This window comes from Pleurodeles waltl, chromosome 4_1, assembly GCF_031143425.1.
Source record: "Pleurodeles waltl isolate 20211129_DDA chromosome 4_1, aPleWal1.hap1.20221129, whole genome shotgun sequence".
In the NCBI taxonomy this organism is placed as follows: Eukaryota; Metazoa; Chordata; class Amphibia; order Caudata; family Salamandridae; genus Pleurodeles; species Pleurodeles waltl.
Window position 1 is genome coordinate 908,957,476 of NC_090442.1, and position 19,422 is coordinate 908,976,897.

A 19,422-nucleotide genomic window follows, 5' to 3' on the forward strand; every position below is an offset into this window, starting at 1 on the left:
CTGGCGGCAGAGTATGGATTTCCCTCAGCATTAGCTTACACTCGGGAAGACGCTGCCCGACAAGCAAAAAGACACAAGATATTTTACTCAGGGGCTGGTTGTCACTGCACTTAATTTATGGGCAAAGACATAGTTTCAAGAATAATTGTCAGGCCAACATGGCCGAAACCGTTCAAGCATCAATCTTGAGCATTTAGTTATTCCTTCATGGCCAACAGGGTGTTTCGTTAAGTTATAAAACGGGTTACTTACTAGGGATTTCTCTTTGCATTATTCTACGCTCTGGAGGGAATGCTGCCCGACAAGCCTAGGGAAATCAGGTATTTCACTTAAAAATTCCATTATTTTCACTTCTGTGGTTTACTGGGCAAATATGTGCATTGCGTTTCTACTTAGTTTTGTTAGTTTTCATCAAATGTTTTTAATTCCTTGGAGATGGGGCCAACACAGCCGTCTTTATGTACTACTTAGTTGTGACAATACTTGACATTACGCAGATTGCATTCCCATTTAACCTTTTCAGTCTTGATTTAATGTTTTCAATTTGAGATAGGGTTCACCATGACACTTCTGAGCGTAATTTGGACCTATTTACCGACTCTTGGTAAATATCTCACACTTGAGACATTGCCCGATCAGTTTGAGAAACTTTAGATACATTTATTGCTTGGTGTGCACCTTTGACCACTTGATGTCAGTATTATCATTTCCATATTAGGATTTTTTTTGTAAGAGAACATTTCATTTTTTAAGACTAAGGCATCCATTGTTGACAGTTTGTGTCTTTTACTGTTTGTGACTCTCACTATTTTGCGCTATTGTTTGCAGAATTCTAGTTCAGACTATTTACTTATTACTATTTTTCTTTCACTCTATGTTCTATTGAATAAGAGCACAGACTTATCAAGGTTTGGATGTTTGCCCTTACTATTATTTCAATTCTACGCCTTTTCATTCAACTTGATGGAAGTATTTCAGGTATTCATAGACATTTAACATGGTCTTTTATGACATCAATGTGATCTTATATATTTTCTAGCACAACGATTTTCTACGCATTGTATGCCTGCTTGAGGTATCTTTCGACAGGGACTCACAGTTAAGTTATAATGACTTGTTAGTACCTGTAACCAGACAGGTCCTTTATTCCTCTAACGGCTTAAGAGTTAACTATCAGCATTTGCGACGTCTACGGAACGTTTGTGGTCAGGTGGGCTCTTCTTATTATCTTAACAACAAGACCCCCTTTACCCAAACAGCATGGGCCACATATCGCACTTAGGGATCCACTTACTATTATTGTGAAGCAAGCTGGGTTTTCCATAAAATACCATGGCATAAAATAATGATTTTTATATCTTTCCTTTGGATTTCCTTTGGACACAGCAGTAGTGGTTTCAGTTTGGCAACTTTCACCTTATGGTTCTTTCTGGAAATTCTTGTTTTAGGGAATAAATATACGAAATGTTTCAGGGGTACGCTCTAATGTTTCTTGTTCACTTCACTATCTTTATTTTTATGCCCGCTTTCTCTTCTCTTTCGGTAGTAAGTTAAGTATACAATTATTTATTATTGTATCTTTCTTATCTCTGTCACCTTCTTTTTATGTATTACAAGTGGAATCTTTTTATGTACTCTCCTTGAAAAAGTCACTGTAAGTGACGAAACCCATGTCGGCTGTTGGATCGTCATGTGGTAAACGGACTGTTTACATCAGAATTCTCTGCGCATCCTTACTTTAACAGGATGGTTTAAATACATTGTGTACTTTCTGGAACGTGTGTGGGAGGTTTATGTTAATAAAGGCTGTATCTTAGCTCTGGAATGCATAGCTTCTGTGATACTAAAATTGGAAAGCCCCCACGAGAGAGCTTAGTTTGGCAGATGCCCTGTCTTAAGTCTGCCAGGTAATTCTTAGAAATTAATTGTTATTGGTTTGGGGCAGGAGAGGGGCAACATATAGACCGGGGACAAGAACACACCCCTCTACTCTCTGCATAGGGGACGAACGCCTAGACTGCCTCAGGCTACTACAATGGTTTTCGAAGTGTGGAAGGACCCCTTAATGGCTTTGCCATTCATGGTAAGCTGACGAGCTAAACTCGGTTATGGATCAGCACATACGTGCCTCAGGTGGCACTACTGGAAAGATTATAGAGGATGGGGACACACTGGAATTTCAACTTTAGGAACGGTACTCTCAAACTTGTATGAAATCCTATGTGACATTTCTGGATTGACGCCTTTCCTTAGTCCTACCACTATCTACAAGTTTGTCATTCTCCGACTCTACCGCTCCACATTGGAGACACCACTGAAGTGTAGCCTGCAGGGGAGTAGAGATTCCAACGTGCAAATACCCTGGCAAGAAAATATCAAGAGTATGAAGAACCAAAGTCATCAACACACCGGACACGTTTTCTACACTTAAAATTGCTTGGGGGACCGACTGGGGTACTTTGGAGGGCAAAGAATGACAGTCTGCACTCACTGTCTCATGGGTTATTGGAGATTGCATCTGGTTTAGATAGTTTAAATATCTATGACCGAATATTTCACCAGAAACCGATTGTTGGCCTAAAGTGTTAATCTAGGATTGATCTTCATTCAAACAATATTTGAGTTCTGCACTGCCACGGTTAGGTGGGTTTCTCGTCATCCTAAATGTATTCAGCATCCATACTTACTTGCATGTGGATCTCCAGAAGGGCTATTGGTCATCCTCCTAGGGGACCAGCGGAAGCCCCTAACTTATGACCTTTTTTGCTCCAGGCCACAGGATTGCAACGTTTGGATTACCCTAATTGCACTGCCATTGACCTTCTTGCTGATATTGCTGGCGACGAATATCCAAACCACTGTGATAACGCCACAATTGAAAATGAGGCAATCACATATACTTCCCTGTGTTGTACCTTGCAGCCCCTCACATGATTCACCTGGCTCATATACCTCACTCTCTCCCTCCATAAATGCCAAATGCAAAACCTGTCTAACCACATTGAACTTCTGCACTCAGTGGGTAGTAGGGTGTTGTGGAAAACAATTTCCTTCACAAGTGTCGGCCCTCATTCTCTAGAATGGACTGCTTTAATTGACATGCTTTTGATTGTTGTCAATCGACAGGCGCGGAATCCGTGGTATAAATAAAGGAACATAGCAGTTCCATAGTAGTTTTTCACTTTTATTGGCGATCCTTGTAGGAAGTTGGCTCTGTATGTGCTATTTCAAAGTAAGGAATAGCATGCACAGAGTCCAAGGGTTCCCCTTAGAGGTAAAATAGTGGTAAAAATAGATAATACTAATGCTCTATTTTGTGGTAGTGTGGTCGAGCAGTAGGCTTATCCAAGGAGTAGTGTTAAGCATTTGTTGTACATACACATAGACAATAAATGAGATACACACACTCAGAGACAAATCCAGCCAATAGGTTTTTGTATAGAAAAATATCTTTTCTTAGTTTATTTTAAGAACCACAGGTTCAAATTCTACATGTAATAGCTCATTCGAAAGGTATTGCAGGTAAGTACTTTAGGAACTTCAAATCATCAAAATTGCATGTATACTTTTCAAGTTATTCACAAATAGCTGTTTTAAAAGTGGACACTTAGTGCAATTTTCACAGTTCCTAGGGGAGGTAAGTATTTGTTAGTTTTACCAGGTAAGTAAGACACTTACAGGGTTCAGTTCTTGGTCCAAGGTAGCCCACCGTTGGGGGTTCAGAGCAACCCCAAAGTCACCACACCAGCAGCTCAGGGCCGGTCAGGTGCAGAGTTCAAAGTGGTGCCCAAAACACATAGGCTAGAATGGGGAGAAGGGGGTGCCCCGGTTCCGGTCTGCTTGCAGGTAAGTACCCGCGTCTTCGGAGGGCAGACCAGGGGGGTTTTGTAGGGCACCGGGGGGGACACGAGTCCACACAGAAATTTCACCCTCAGCGGCGCGGGGGCGGCCGGGTGCAGTGTAGAAACAAGCGTCGGGTTCGCAATGTTAGTCTATGAGAGATCTCGGGATCTCTTCAGCGCTGCAGGCAGGCAAGGGGGGGGTTCCTCGGGGAAACCTCCACTTGGGCAAGGGAGAGGGACTCCTGGGGGTCACTTCTCCAGTGAAAGTCCGGTCCTTCAGGTCCTGGGGGCTGCGGGTGCAGGGTCTCTCCCAGGCGTCGGGACTTTAGGTTCAAAGAGTCGCGGTCAGGGGAAGCCTCGGGATTCCCTCTGCAGGCGGCGCTGTGGGGGCTCAGGGGGGACAGGTTTTGGTACTCACAGTATCAGAGTAGTCCTGGGGTCCCTCCTGAGGTGTTGGATCGCCACCAGCCGAGTCGGGGTCGCCGGGTGCAGTGTTGCAAGTCTCACGCTTCTTGCGGGGAGCTTGCAGGGTTCTTTAAAGCTGCTGGAAACAAAGTTGCAGCTTTTCTTGGAGCAGGTCCGCTGTCCTCGGGAGTTTCTTGTCTTTTCGAAGCAGGGGCAGTCCTCAGAGGATGTCGAGGTCGCTGGTCCCTTTGGAAGGCGTCGCTGGAGCAGGATCTTTGGAAGGCAGGAGACAGGCCGGTGAGTTTCTGGAGCCAAGGCAGTTGTCGTCTTCTGGTCTTCCTCTGCAGGGGTTTTCAGCTAGGCAGTCCTTCTTCTTGTAGTTGCAGGAATCTAATTTTCTAGGGTTCAGGGTAGCCCTTAAATACTAAATTTAAGGGCGTGTTTAGGTCTGGGGGGTTAGTAGCCAATGGCTACTAGCCCTGAGGGTGGGTACACCCTCTTTGTGCCTCCTCCCAAGGGGAGGGGGTCACAATCCTAACCCTATTGGGGGAATCCTCCATCTGCAAGATGGAGGATTTCTAAAAGTCAGAGTCACCTCAGCTCAGGACACCTTAGGGGCTGTCCTGACTGGCCAGTGACTCCTCCTTGTTGCTTTCTTTGTTCCCTCCAGCCTTGCCGCCAAAAGTGGGGGCCGTGGCCGGAGGGGGCGGGCAACTCCACTAAGCTGGAGTGCCCTGCTGGGCTGTGACAAAGGGGTGAGCCTTTGAGGCTCACCGCCAGGTGTCACAGCTCCTGCCTGGGGGAGGTGTTAGCATCTCCACCCAGTGCAGGCTTTGTTACTGGCCTCAGAGTGACAAAGGCACTCTCCCCATGGGGCCAGCAACATGTCTCTGGTGTGGCAGGCTGCTGGAACTAGTCAGCCTACACAGACAGTCGGTTAAGTTTCAGGGGGCACCTCTAAGGTGCCCTCTGTGGTGTATTTTACAATAAAATGTACACTGGCATCAGTGTGCATTTATTGTGCTGAGAAGTTTGATACCAAACTTCCCAGTTTTCAGTGTAGCCATTATGGTGCTGTGGAGTTCGTGTTTGACAGACTCCCAGACCATATACTCTTATGGCTACCCTGCACTTACAATGTCTAAGGTTTTGTTTAGACACTGTAGGGGTACCATGCTCATGCACTGGTACCCTCACCTATGGTATAGTGCACCCTGCCTTAGGGCTGTAAGGCCTGCTAGAGGGGTGTCTTACCTATACTGCATAGGCAGTGAGAGGCTGGCATGGCACCCTGAGGGGAGTGCCATGTCGACTTACTCGTTTTGTCCTCACTAGCACACACAAGCTGGCAAGCAGTGTGTCTGTGCTGAGTGAGAGGTCTCCAGGGTGGCATAAGACATGCTGCGTCCCTTAGAGACCTTCCTTGGCATCAGGGCCCTTGGTACTAGAAGTACCAGTTACAAGGGACTTATCTGGATGCCAGGGTCTGCCAATTGTGGATACAAAAGTACAGGTTAGGGAAAGAACACTGGTGCTGGGGCCTGGTTAGCAGGCCTCAGCACACTTTCAATTGTAAACATAGCATCAGCAAAGGCAAAAAGTCAGGGGGCAACCATGCCAAGGAGGCATTTCCTTACACAACCCCCCCCCAAACGAAAGAGGATGAGACTAACCTTTCCCAAGAGAGTCTTCATTTTCTAAGTGGAAGAACCTGGAAAGGCCATCTGCATTGGCATGGGCAGTCCCAGGTCTGTGTTCCACTATAAAGTCCATTCCCTGTAGGGAGATGGACCACCTCAACAGTTTAGGATTTTCACCTTTCATTTGCATCAGCCATTTGAGAGGTCTGTGGTCAGTTTGAACTAGGAAGTGAGTCCCAAAGAGGTATGGTCTCAGCTTCTTCAGGGACCAAACCACAGCAAAGGCCTCCCTCTCAATGGCACTCCAACGCTGCTCCCTGGGGAGTAACCTCCTGCTAATGAAAGCAACAGGCTGGTCAAGGCCATCATCATTTGTTTGGGACAAAACTGCCCCTATCCCATGTTCAGAGGCATCAGTCTGCACAATGAACTGCTTAGAATAATCTGGAGCTTTGAGAACTGGTGCTGAGCACATTGCTTGTTTCAGGGTGTCAAAGGCCTGTTGGCAGTCCACAGTCCAGTTCACTTTCTTGGGCATTTTCTTGGAGGTGAGCTCAGTGAGGGCTGTCACAATGGATCCATATCCCTTCACAAACCTCCTGTAGTACCCAGTCAAGCCAAGGAATGCCCTGACTTGAGTCTGGGTTTTTGGAGCTACCCAGTCCAGAATGGTCTGGATCTTGGGTTGGAGTGGCTGAACTTGGCCTCCACCTACAAGGTGGCCCAAGTAAACCACAGTTCCCTGCCCTATCTGGCATTTGGATGCCTTGATAGAGAGGCCTGCAGATTGCAGAGCCTTCAAAACCTTCTTCAGGTGGACCAGGTGATCCTGCCAGGTGGAGCTAAAGACAGCAATATCATCAAGATAAGCTGTGCTAAAGGACTCCAAGCCAGCAAGGACTTGATTCACCAACCTTTGGAAGGTGGCAGGGGCATTCTTTAAACCAAAGGGCATAACAGTAAACTGATAATGCCCATCAGGTGTGGAGAATGCTGTCTTTTCTTTTGCTCCAGGTGCCATTTTTATTTGCCAGTACCCTGCTGTCAAGTCAAAGGTACTTAGAAATTTGGCAGCACCTAACTTATCAATGAGCTCATCAGCTCTTGGAATTGGATGGGCATCTGTCTTGGTGACAGAGTTGAGCCCTCTGTAGTCCACACAAAACCTCATCTCTTTCTTTCCATCTTTGGTGTGAGGTTTGGGGACTAAGACCACTGGGCTAGCCCAGGGGCTGTCAGAGCGCTCAATCACTCCCAATTCCAGCATCTTGTGGACTTCCATCTTGATGCTTTCCTTAACATGGTCAGACTGTCTGAAGATTTTGTTCTTGACAGGCATGCTGTCTCCTGTGTCCACATCATGGGTACACAGGTGTGTCTGACCAGGGGTTAGGGAGAAAAGCTCAGGAAACTGTTGTAGGACTCTCCTACAATCAGCCTGCTGTTGGCCAGAGAGGGTGTCTGAGTAGATCACTCCATCTACTGTGCCATCTTTTGGGTCTGATGACAGAAGATCAGGGAGAGGTTCACTCTCTGCCTCCTGATCCTCATCTGTTACCATTAACAGATTCACATCAGCCCTGTCATGGAAGAGCTTAAGGCGGTTCACATGGATCACCCTCTTGGGGCTCCTGCTTGTGCCCAGGTCCACCAGGTAGGTGACCTGACTCTTCCTCTCTAGCACTGGGTAAGGGCCACTCCATTTGTCCTGGAGTGCCCTGGGAGCCACAGGCTCCAGAACCCAGACTTTCTGCCCTGGTTGGAACTCAACCAGTGCAGCCTTTTGGTCATACCAAAACTTCTGGAGTTGTTGGCTGGCCTCAAGGTTTTTGGTTGCCTTTTCCATGTACTCTGCCATTCTAGAGCGAAGGCCAAGTACATAGTCCACTATGTCCTGTTTAGGCTCATGGAGAGGTCTCTCCCAGCCTTCTTTAACAAGGGCAAGTGGTCCCCTTACAGGATGACCAAACAGAAGTTCAAAGGGTGAGAACCCTACTCCCTTCTGTGGTACCTCCCTGTAAGCGAAAAGCAGACATGGCAGGAGGACATCCCATCTCCTTTTGAGTTTTTCTGGGAGCCCCATGATCATGCCCTTTAATGTCTTGTTGAATCTCTCAACTAAGCCATTAGTTTGTGGATGGTAAGGTGTAGTGAATTTATAAGTCACTCCACACTCATTCCACATGTGCTTTAGGTATGCTGACATGAAGTTGGTACCTCTGTCAGACACCACCTCCTTAGGGAAACCCACTCTGGTAAAGATACCAATGAGGGCCTTGGCTACTGCAGGGGCAGTAGTCGACCTAAGGGGAATAGCTTCAGGATACCTGGTAGCATGATCCACTACTACCAGGATATACATATTTCCTGAGGCTGTGGGAGGTTCCAGTGGACCAACTATGTCCACACCCACTCTTTCAAAGGGCACCCCCACCACAGGAAGTGGAATGAGGGGGGCCTTTGGATGCCCACCTGTCTTACCACTGGCTTGACAGGTGGGGCAGGAGAGGCAAAACTCCTTAACCATGTTGGACATATTGGGCCAGTAGAAGTGGTTGACTAACCTCTCCCACGTCTTGGTTTGTCCCAAATGTCCAGCAAGGGGAATGTCATGGGCCAATGTTAGGATGAACTCTCTGAACAGCTGAGGCACTACCACTCTCCTAGTGGCACCAGGTTTGGGGTCTCTGGCCTCAGTGTACAGGAGCCCATCTTCCCAATAGACCCTATGTGTTCCATTTTTCTTGCCTTTGGACTCTTCAGCAGCTTGCTGCCTAAGGCCTTCAAGAGAGGGACAGGTTTCTTGTCCCTTACACAGCTCCTCCCTTGAGGGTCCCCCTGGGCCTAAGAGCTCAACCTGATAAGGTTCAAGCTCCAAAGGCTCAGTTCCCTCAGAGGGCAGAACTTCTTCCTGAGAAGAGAGGTTCCCTTTCTTTTGCTGTGTTGCAGTTGGTTTCCCAACTGACTTTCCTGTTCTCTTGGTAGGCTGGGCCATTTTTCCAGACTCCAGCTCTACTTTTTCACCCTGTGCCTTGCATTGTGCTCTTGTTTTCACACACACCAGTTCAGGGATACCCAGCATTGCTGCATGGGTTTTTAGCTCTACCTCAGCCCATGCTGAGGACTCCAGGTCATTTCCAAGCAGACAGTCCACTGGGATATTTGAGGAGACCACCACCTGTTTCAGGCCATTGACCCCTCCCCATTCTAAAGTAACCATTGCCATGGGATGTACTTTTCTCTGATTGTCAGCGTTGGTGACTGTGTAAGTTTTTCCAGTCAGGTATTGGCCAGGGGAAACCAGTTTCTCTGTCACCATGGTGACACTGGCACCTGTATCCCTCAGGCCCTCTATTCTAGTCCCATTAATTAAGAGTTGCTGTCTGTATTTTTGCATGTTAGGCGGCCAGACAGCTAGTGTGGCTAAATCCACCCCACCCTCAGAAACTAGAGTAGCTTCAGTGTGGACCCTGATTTGCTCTGGGCACACTGTTGATCCCACTTGGAGACTAGCCATACCAGTGTTACCTGGATGGGAGTTTGGAGTGGAACCTTTCTTGGGACAGGCCTTGTCTCCAGTTTGGTGTCCATGCTGTTTACAGCTATGACACCAGGCCTTTTTGGGATCAAAGTTTTTACCCTTGTACCCATTGTTTTGTGAAGAGGCTCTGGGCCCACCCTCCTGTGCAGGTTTTTGGGGGCCTGTAGAAGACTCTTTACTATTTTTAGTTTTGGTTGTCTCATCACCCTTCTGCTGGGGAGTCTTTGTGACCCCTTTCTTTTGGTCACCCCCTGTTGAAGTCTTGGACACCCTTGTCTTGACCCAATGGTCCGCCTTCTTTCCCAATTCTTGGGGAGAAATTGGTCCTAGGTCTACCAGATGCTGATGCAGTTTATCATTGAAACAATTACTTAACAGGTGTTCTTTCACAAATAAATTGTACAGCCCATCATAATTACTTACACCACTGCCTTGAATCCAACCATCTAGTGTTTTCACTGAGTAGTCAACAAAGTCAACCCAGGTCTGGCTCGAGGATTTTTGAGCCCCCCTGAACCTAATCCTGTACTCCTCAGTGGAGAATCCAAAGCCCTCAATCAGGGTACCCTTCATGAGGTCATAAGATTCTGCATCTTGTCCAGAGAGTGTGAGGAGTCTATCCCTACACTTTCCTGTGAACATTTCCCAAAGGAGAGCACCCCAGTGAGATCTGTTCACTTTTCTGGTTACACAAGCCCTCTCAAAAGCTGTGAACCATTTGGTGATGTCATCACCATCTTCATATTTAGTTACAATCCCTTTGGGGATTTTCAACATGTCAGGAGAATCTCTGACCCTATTTATGTTGCTGCCACCATTGATGGGTCCTAGGCCCATCTCTTGTCTTTCCCTCTCTATGGCTAGGATCTGTCTTTCCAAAGCCAATCTTTTGGCCATCCTGGCTAACTGGATGTCCTCTTCACTGGAGTTATCCTCAGTGATTTCAGAGTTGTTGGTCCCTCCTGTGAGGGAACCAGCATCTCTGACTATTATTTGTGGAGTCAGGGCTTGAGAAGCCCTGCTCTCCCTAAGTAGGACTGGAGGGGGGGAATTTCCCTCCAAGTCACTATCTTCATCCTCTGAGTTGCCATCCTCAGAGGGGTTGGCCTTTTCAAACTCTGCCAAAAGCTCCTGGAGCTGTACTTTGGTAGGTTTGGGGCCCATTGCTATTTTCTTTAGTTTACAGAGTGACCTTAGCTCTCTCATCTGTAGATGGAGGTAAGGTGTGGTGTCGAGTTCCACCACATTCACATCTGTGCTAGACATTATGCTTCTAAAAGTTGGAATACTTTTTAAGAAACTAAAACTGGTTCTAGAATCTAATTCAAACTTTTACAAACTTTTAAACTCTAAAAGAAATGCTAAACAGGATCTAACACAAGGCCCTAGCAGGTCTTTTAAGAATTTAGAAAACTTTTCAAATTGCAAAAATCAATTTCTAATGACAATTTTGGAATTTGTCGTGTGATCAGGTATTGGCTGAGTAGTCCAGCAAATGCAAAGTCTTGTACCCCACCGCTGATCCACCAATGTAGGAAGTTGGCTCTGTATGTGCTATTTCAAAGTAAGGAATAGCATGCACAGAGTCCAAGGGTTCCCCTTAGAGGTAAAATAGTGGTAAAAATAGATAATACTAATGCTCTATTTTGTGGTAGTGTGGTCGAGCAGTAGGCTTATCCAAGGAGTAGTGTTAAGCATTTGTTGTACATACACATAGACAATAAATGAGATACACACACTCAGAGACAAATCCAGCCAATAGGTTTTTGTATAGAAAAATATCTTTTCTTAGTTTATTTTAAGAACCACAGGTTCAAATTCTACATGTAATAGCTCATTCGAAAGGTATTGCAGGTAAGTACTTTAGGAACTTCAAATCATCAAAATTGCATGTATACTTTTCAAGTTATTCACAAATAGCTGTTTTAAAAGTGGACACTTAGTGCAATTTTCACAGTTCCTAGGGGAGGTAAGTATTTGTTAGTTTTACCAGGTAAGTAAGACACTTACAGGGTTCAGTTCTTGGTCCAAGGTAGCCCACCGTTGGGGGTTCAGAGCAACCCCAAAGTCACCACACCAGCAGCTCAGGGCCGGTCAGGTGCAGAGTTCAAAGTGGTGCCCAAAACACATAGGCTAGAATGGGGAGAAGGGGGTGCCCCGGTTCCGGTCTGCTTGCAGGTAAGTACCCGCGTCTTCGGAGGGCAGACCAGGGGGGTTTTGTAGGGCACCGGGGGGGACACGAGTCCACACAGAAATTTCACCCTCAGCGGCGCGGGGGCGGCCGGGTGCAGTGTAGAAACAAGCGTCGGGTTCGCAATGTTAGTCTATGAGAGATCTCGGGATCTCTTCAGCGCTGCAGGCAGGCAAGGGGGGGGTTCCTCGGGGAAACCTCCACTTGGGCAAGGGAGAGGGACTCCTGGGGGTCACTTCTCCAGTGAAAGTCCGGTCCTTCAGGTCCTGGGGGCTGCGGGTGCAGGGTCTCTCCCAGGCGTCGGGACTTTAGGTTCAAAGAGTCGCGGTCAGGGGAAGCCTCGGGATTCCCTCTGCAGGCGGCGCTGTGGGGGCTCAGGGGGGACAGGTTTTGGTACTCACAGTATCAGAGTAGTCCTGGGGTCCCTCCTGAGGTGTTGGATCGCCACCAGCCGAGTCGGGGTCGCCGGGTGCAGTGTTGCAAGTCTCACGCTTCTTGCGGGGAGCTTGCAGGGTTCTTTAAAGCTGCTGGAAACAAAGTTGCAGCTTTTCTTGGAGCAGGTCCGCTGTCCTCGGGAGTTTCTTGTCTTTTCGAAGCAGGGGCAGTCCTCAGAGGATGTCGAGGTCGCTGGTCCCTTTGGAAGGCGTCGCTGGAGCAGGATCTTTGGAAGGCAGGAGACAGGCCGGTGAGTTTCTGGAGCCAAGGCAGTTGTCGTCTTCTGGTCTTCCTCTGCAGGGGTTTTCAGCTAGGCAGTCCTTCTTCTTGTAGTTGCAGGAATCTAATTTTCTAGGGTTCAGGGTAGCCCTTAAATACTAAATTTAAGGGCGTGTTTAGGTCTGGGGGGTTAGTAGCCAATGGCTACTAGCCCTGAGGGTGGGTACACCCTCTTTGTGCCTCCTCCCAAGGGGAGGGGGTCACAATCCTAACCCTATTGGGGGAATCCTCCATCTGCAAGATGGAGGATTTCTAAAAGTCAGAGTCACCTCAGCTCAGGACACCTTAGGGGCTGTCCTGACTGGCCAGTGACTCCTCCTTGTTGCTTTCTTTGTTCCCTCCAGCCTTGCCGCCAAAAGTGGGGGCCGTGGCCGGAGGGGGCGGGCAACTCCACTAAGCTGGAGTGCCCTGCTGGGCTGTGACAAAGGGGTGAGCCTTTGAGGCTCACCGCCAGGTGTCACAGCTCCTGCCTGGGGGAGGTGTTAGCATCTCCACCCAGTGCAGGCTTTGTTACTGGCCTCAGAGTGACAAAGGCACTCTCCCCATGGGGCCAGCAACATGTCTCTGGTGTGGCAGGCTGCTGGAACTAGTCAGCCTACACAGACAGTCGGTTAAGTTTCAGGGGGCACCTCTAAGGTGCCCTCTGTGGTGTATTTTACAATAAAATGTACACTGGCATCAGTGTGCATTTATTGTGCTGAGAAGTTTGATACCAAACTTCCCAGTTTTCAGTGTAGCCATTATGGTGCTGTGGAGTTCGTGTTTGACAGACTCCCAGACCATATACTCTTATGGCTACCCTGCACTTACAATGTCTAAGGTTTTGTTTAGACACTGTAGGGGTACCATGCTCATGCACTGGTACCCTCACCTATGGTATAGTGCACCCTGCCTTAGGGCTGTAAGGCCTGCTAGAGGGGTGTCTTACCTATACTGCATAGGCAGTGAGAGGCTGGCATGGCACCCTGAGGGGAGTGCCATGTCGACTTACTCGTTTTGTCCTCACTAGCACACACAAGCTGGCAAGCAGTGTGTCTGTGCTGAGTGAGAGGTCTCCAGGGTGGCATAAGACATGCTGCGTCCCTTAGAGACCTTCCTTGGCATCAGGGCCCTTGGTACTAGAAGTACCAGTTACAAGGGACTTATCTGGATGCCAGGGTCTGCCAATTGTGGATACAAAAGTACAGGTTAGGGAAAGAACACTGGTGCTGGGGCCTGGTTAGCAGGCCTCAGCACACTTTCAATTGTAAACATAGCATCAGCAAAGGCAAAAAGTCAGGGGGCAACCATGCCAAGGAGGCATTTCCTTACAATCCTTATATGCCGATCTGTGTTTCAGGCAATGGAATGGGTGGATTTCAAATTTGTTTCCAGACACTGTAGACCCGGTCTGTAGCATTGGCCTCCAATATTCATTTTTGCACCTAGGTGTGGAGAGCAATATACATGTCTCTCTGACTGATGCCACCTGTGGTGAGCTGAAGGTGGAGATAAGTCACTTTTTCCGAAGTATTCGATCTTTCATAGATTGACATGCTATACATTAAAATAATCGCAAGTGGTTTACAAGTAGAGGCGGTGTGATGATGCTTACCTTAATTAAACTGGTTCCGTGTCAGAAGTTGACAGTCTTGATGCCCTTCTAAAGATATACACCTTCGCACAGTCGTTTTGCATCAGACCTAGAGGTGACATTTCTGTAGAGGTTAATTAGTAGGAAATACTGTTTTGCATAAGAGAGGGATTTTTGTATGATTGATTTTAAGGTGATTGATAATCTGTTAAGAAAATCAAATGTACTATATTGTTGACTTGAGTTTGGCCCATTTGTATCCAGACATTAATCAACCTGTCCCTGTTTCATATCAAAGAAATTATACAAATCCTGAAAGATTTCTGAATTTTGAGTTTTTTTTGTTTTTTGTTTTTGCAATAGTCTAGAGTATAGGAGTGCTAATTCCATAGACGAAAGGGGGCGTCACTAGAAAACGATAAGAAATATGTATCTGTGCATGGTTTTGACTCAACAAAGCAAGGACACCACCCAAATGTCTTATTCCCCCAATTAACTTCGGGCACACAGATATTTTGATCATTCTGGAGGCCTTTAAGAGGCCCCAGCTGTAAGAAAGGGACACGAGGCAGGAGGAAAGTTGAAAAACAAATACCTTATCTGTGTGTTGCTGTTTTTGTGCTCCGATGAAACAACTGAGAGAGAAACATTGTGTATGTCCAAATGTCTTATGTGCGTGGTCATGGTTTGTACTTTCCTGTGTTACAACCAGCAGTTCTCTTGAAAATGTTAACAATTTTTAGCTATGTCAGTCAAAACATGTAAAAATAACCGTGCAAACCTGAACAGCACTAATGTGGCAAAACGTGGATCCAAATTACAGTGGTGACCACTGGAAGGCTGAATACGCAGATGTGAGAGTGTGTAAAGTCAGTAAAGGATGTTCTTGCTTTACTTTCAGGTGCATCTCTTGTGTGAGAAGTCAGTGGAATTGCCAGTGGGATTCAAGGCTTCATAAATGTGAAGAGGAAAACCAGAATGGAAATGTAAACCAGCAAAACATGGTACGAATACCCAGATGCAACATAACAATACATTTTATGTGCATTTTTAAATTCCGATTTTAAAGTCAATTTGCCCACTGAAAGTGCACCTTTATTATTTAGGGTGTATTATGCGCAATGCCCCTTCATTAGCAATCATCAACCGGGTCTAGTTTTTGGTATCCTAGAAATATTTTTCAATAATACATTGTGAAACGTCATGTTCGGCACGAGTGGTTACTGAGTTGAACTTGAGTACATGTGGTACAGGAACAGAAAGTAAGGCCTGTGGTCTGCCAACATCTGGAACAATTCTTCAACCGCTACAACCATCTTTTAATTTAGTGAAGTGCTGAGGATGCACTTCTGCAAAGAGCAGTACGTCTTGACACCCTACAACTTCACTTTTTCTTTGACTCCCTTTAGTAGCCACTGACTTAAAAGGATTGTGGATCATAATCTTGGACGCTGGTCTTGTACTGGGCTCTGTTATCACCCGGTCAGGTTTGTGCTTTTAAAAAATACCCATAAACTGACACTTTCTTCGTTACGTTGCAGATTTCAGACCACGCTGTGATCCTTTCTATTAGTACAGAAAGACAGTGGGTGATTTTGGTGTACTTTGTGAAGATAGTGAGCCTGAAAAGCTTACAGGCTCCAACTATGCCTTAGTTTTATAATTCCATCACTGTCTATAGCTGGTGAGAGAGACAGACTTGTTCAACTAATGTCATGGAGGTACAGTAGCAGTAGTGGGAGGGCGTGGGTGGAAGACCTGGCAGCATTTGTGGCAGCATCTCTGAAAGTCTGTGTGCGCAGTCGTCCAGGCATCTCCAAATGCGGCACTGACGTCCCTTCACAGTATGATGTGCGCTGCATTGCTCTTGGTTTTCTCCTCTTTAGTATTACTTCTAAATCCATTTCCTGCATCTCTCACATTACTATTGGCTGGTTTAGAGCCATGTGTCAAGCATCTTCCTTAGATTGTGCACGATGGAACAAAATAAGCATTGCTGGCTAGCCTCTTAGTGTTCTAGCCTCCTATATGGGTCTGTTGCAGCTGTAGGGGCTCTCTAAAGGGGAGGGCAAAATTAAACGGGTCCCTACTTAAGTGATTTGGCTTGCATATCCCACCTCCCTATCAATCCTAACCACCGGAAGTACATTCCCACTTCAGTGGAGATAGAATTAGCTATTGGTTGGGGGATTGGGCAACACTAGTTACTGTGTGTTGTCACTGGGTACACACCGAGAGGAAGGTGATCAATCAATCTTGAGATCAATCAGGTCACCATTTTGTGCCCCAGAATTGTCCTATGGTTTCTTTCATCCTTGTTTTCCCTTTGTTGCTAATCAAAGGTAATCAAAGACAAGCCCACAAATCTTTACCATTTTGTATAAGTGGGGTGGGTCCGGGGTGGGGGTGGGGGCGGAGGGGGGTGCATGTGTGTGTGTGCATGGATTTATGTTTCTTTAGTGGCATTCAACACTGCATAGTTAAGCTTCACTGAAAAGGCTTGTTTTGATTTACATATCAGTTTGGCCTCATTAGCAGATCTGCACCAAATACTAAGCAATATTGTTCTGTTGTGCCAAATTTCATTAAATTCCGTGCAGGGAAATATTTAATCAGAGAATGGAAAGTGGAAGATTAGGGGTTAAAAATATGTTTTTCCCATTATAGCGCTTATTGGAAATTTTGCTTGCAACTACAGCAAAAAACGCTGAACAGATTTATGCCAAACTTTGCATGAAATTAGAACTTTATTCAGAAATCGTTTAGATGTTGGGTGTAAATCTATTCAGTAGTTCTTGAGATATTCGCATTTTTAAAAAAGCACCAAAATATGAAAAGTGCGACTATTGGCTTTATGAAGGGATCACTATATGAACATATCTAAAGCAGATCTTTGTTTTTGCCAGAAATCACCAATAACTATAATCCAACATGTTTTTTATTAACTTGCACATGTTTCATATGTATTTGCCATCTAAAAATGAATGTTTTATTCAAAATGGCATCAACATATCTTTGTTTTTAGTTTTTTAACATTGTTCTGCCTACAAAATGCTTAGATATGCTCCATGATTTTAACATAGAAATGTTTTGGTTATCCACTCTCATTGACCTAATTAAATCCCCTTTATGGGAGCATAGGTTGGGCCTCAGCAGTGATATGGTTTGAGAGCATCATGGTGGATACGGCATTTAGAGTTAAGTGAGGACTTCTAGTAGCCTTTGGCAAGTTGTCATGCAATGAGTAAAAGAGACTGCTTTACGAAATGTAGTTGACAAAACCAGTTGCACAATTTTGACCAAGTTTAACTTTAGGTCCTCTGTCCTAATGGCTCCACGAGTTAAACGTTTGAATATTTTTACAGAGAACATCAGCTGTATGGACTTCAGATTGTAAAGTAGAGATGTCTGCAAATTTACTCTCTTGTGGACATTTGTCAGGACAAAATAATCCTGCCATTCCATATTTGAGAGAACAGCCAATCTCATGATATTGTTATAGGATTGTAGCGTGGAACTAATGTTGATTTTGAATTTGCTTGGTGGGCTGCCGTCCCATTCCCTGAAGAGTCCGACTAGTAGATTTCGAGTGAACTTTAAGTTAGCGGAGGTCTCGCTGAGTTCAATGCAAGGCCTACCCCAGTTCAAGGAGTGGAAAAAGGATTGCCACAGAGAAAGAAAAGTAACCTGCTTAAAAATGTTATTTTACGTTAGGTATTTGATTTAACTTAAAACTAGCATTAAGAAGGGAGAATATTTTCATTACAGCAGGGACGTCTCCAGCATAGGGTCCAATATATAAAACATAATTTTGTCTGTGTGAGGGGTTGTGACTAGAACACTATGAACACATGGAACATTATTTTGTCTGTATGTGATGGTCGGTTTAGGGAAACTTGACAGGACGGGTTCACAAATTAGATTCAGATTATGCAAGCCAAAATGACGCGAGAAGGATGGCACGTGTAACTGGGACAGTAATAGGCAACTCCGTTTTTTTTAGTTTTTTTTCTTTATTCTGATATACTTAACAAAATACATGTACAGGGGGACTGTAACATGCCCAAAATCTCTTGAATGTTAGTCAAGTGTTGAATCCCAATTTAGAACAGAGTTCTGTGGGTTACAAGCACACAACTAAACAGTTAGACCAAATGTTCCCCAAAAAGGAGGTCGGCACTTCCTGGGTCAAAAAGCAATTTTATTTCTTCAGTAAACAGACGAGTTTTGGCTTGTATGCCTTTCTCAATGTTTGCTGAAATGAAGCTGACACCCTATCTGTTCTATTTAAATTTATACAACCGTGCTCCTATTGGCGGGCCAATAGTAGGCATAGAAGAAGGGCTGGCCTGCTAGTTTAAATCCTTGGTTTTTGGCCGCCAAATCAGCATGCATAATGTGCCATAAATTCCCAATGGCTGTAATACGTTTTCAAACTGCATATGGTGCATATTCAGTCCTGCCAGTAATTTGCTTTAATCCAAAAAAACTTTTCGAGTATCAGTTCATTTTCAGCACACTGATAGTCTGTACTATATACTTCTTCCCAATGTTAACCCTGGATGAGCTGCATCTTACTCACCCGTGAGCCGGTCTTTAATTACACACCAGGCGCCTTCACAGTTCTGCGCCTCTTGCAACCATATGTCTCCTCACGTAAAATCATCAAATTGCCCCTCGTCTGCCGCCTCTAATGTTACTATGGAAATCCATGGTGAACAACTACAGGAATGGACCAATGACCATAGTCCCTCAGTTTTGAATAACCTCCGACCGTCGTCTGTAGGATGCAACCAATATGTCCCAAAGTGGTGGTTCTGGCAGCTTACCTTTCAATCCTTTTCACGTAACCACCAAAGCTGCTAAACTCTTTCGATACGGGTGCGCCTCATATATATCTAAAAATGACACCCAGTTTATTTTATAACGAACCGAGGGGCGGGGCAACAGCCTATTAAAACAAAATAGTTGAACTGAAAATGTTTTTTTCCCTATAAACGGCTCATTAGCATAACGCACATGAAGAAGAAAAAGGACCTGTATGTGGAATATGGGGAAATTAGGGTGCGTTTGGTATAGGAGGGCTATAGCCACTGTACCCGTAAGTTTCATTTTGAGTCATTGAATGTACATCTGTGATGTGATTGTCACCAAAATTTGAAATGGTCCTGCGTTGGACTCCTCAGAGTTTACAGAGATGTCTTCAGTGTAGCTGCAAGGACTTCCAGTGTGTTGCTAGTTGTCAAACGGGATAGCAAGTGTACGAGGGACCCAAAAGACCAGGGATGGTCTGTGACTAATAAAATTGGGAATCCAAAATTAAACAAAATCCAAAGTCTTCATGCACTCAGAAATGATCAGAAACCTTTCTTTGTGCAAGTAAAAAGGTCTTAAGGTGCACGGATTCCAATGATTTTGGGGAAAGACTGGAAGCAGTAAGTAGATCCTGTTATTATCTACTGACCAGGGTGGCCTCTCTTTCTGCAAAATCCGTTGTTGGTGCTCACTCTGAGGAC

General features: G+C 45.6%; 1 protein-coding gene across 5 annotated transcripts in view; it reads left to right on the plus strand.

The window, feature by feature from the left end:
• PLXNB2 (plexin B2) overlaps positions 1 to 19,422 on the plus strand; it is a 640,303-nt gene that overhangs the window by 412,954 nt on the left and 207,927 nt on the right. For all 5 annotated transcript variants that reach the window (XM_069229655.1, XM_069229656.1, XM_069229658.1 and 2 more), the window contains one exon: positions 14,808 to 14,910. In XM_069229655.1, the coding sequence (XP_069085756.1) occupies positions 14,808 to 14,910 (103 nt within the window). The remainder of the gene's footprint in view (positions 1 to 14,807; positions 14,911 to 19,422) is intronic.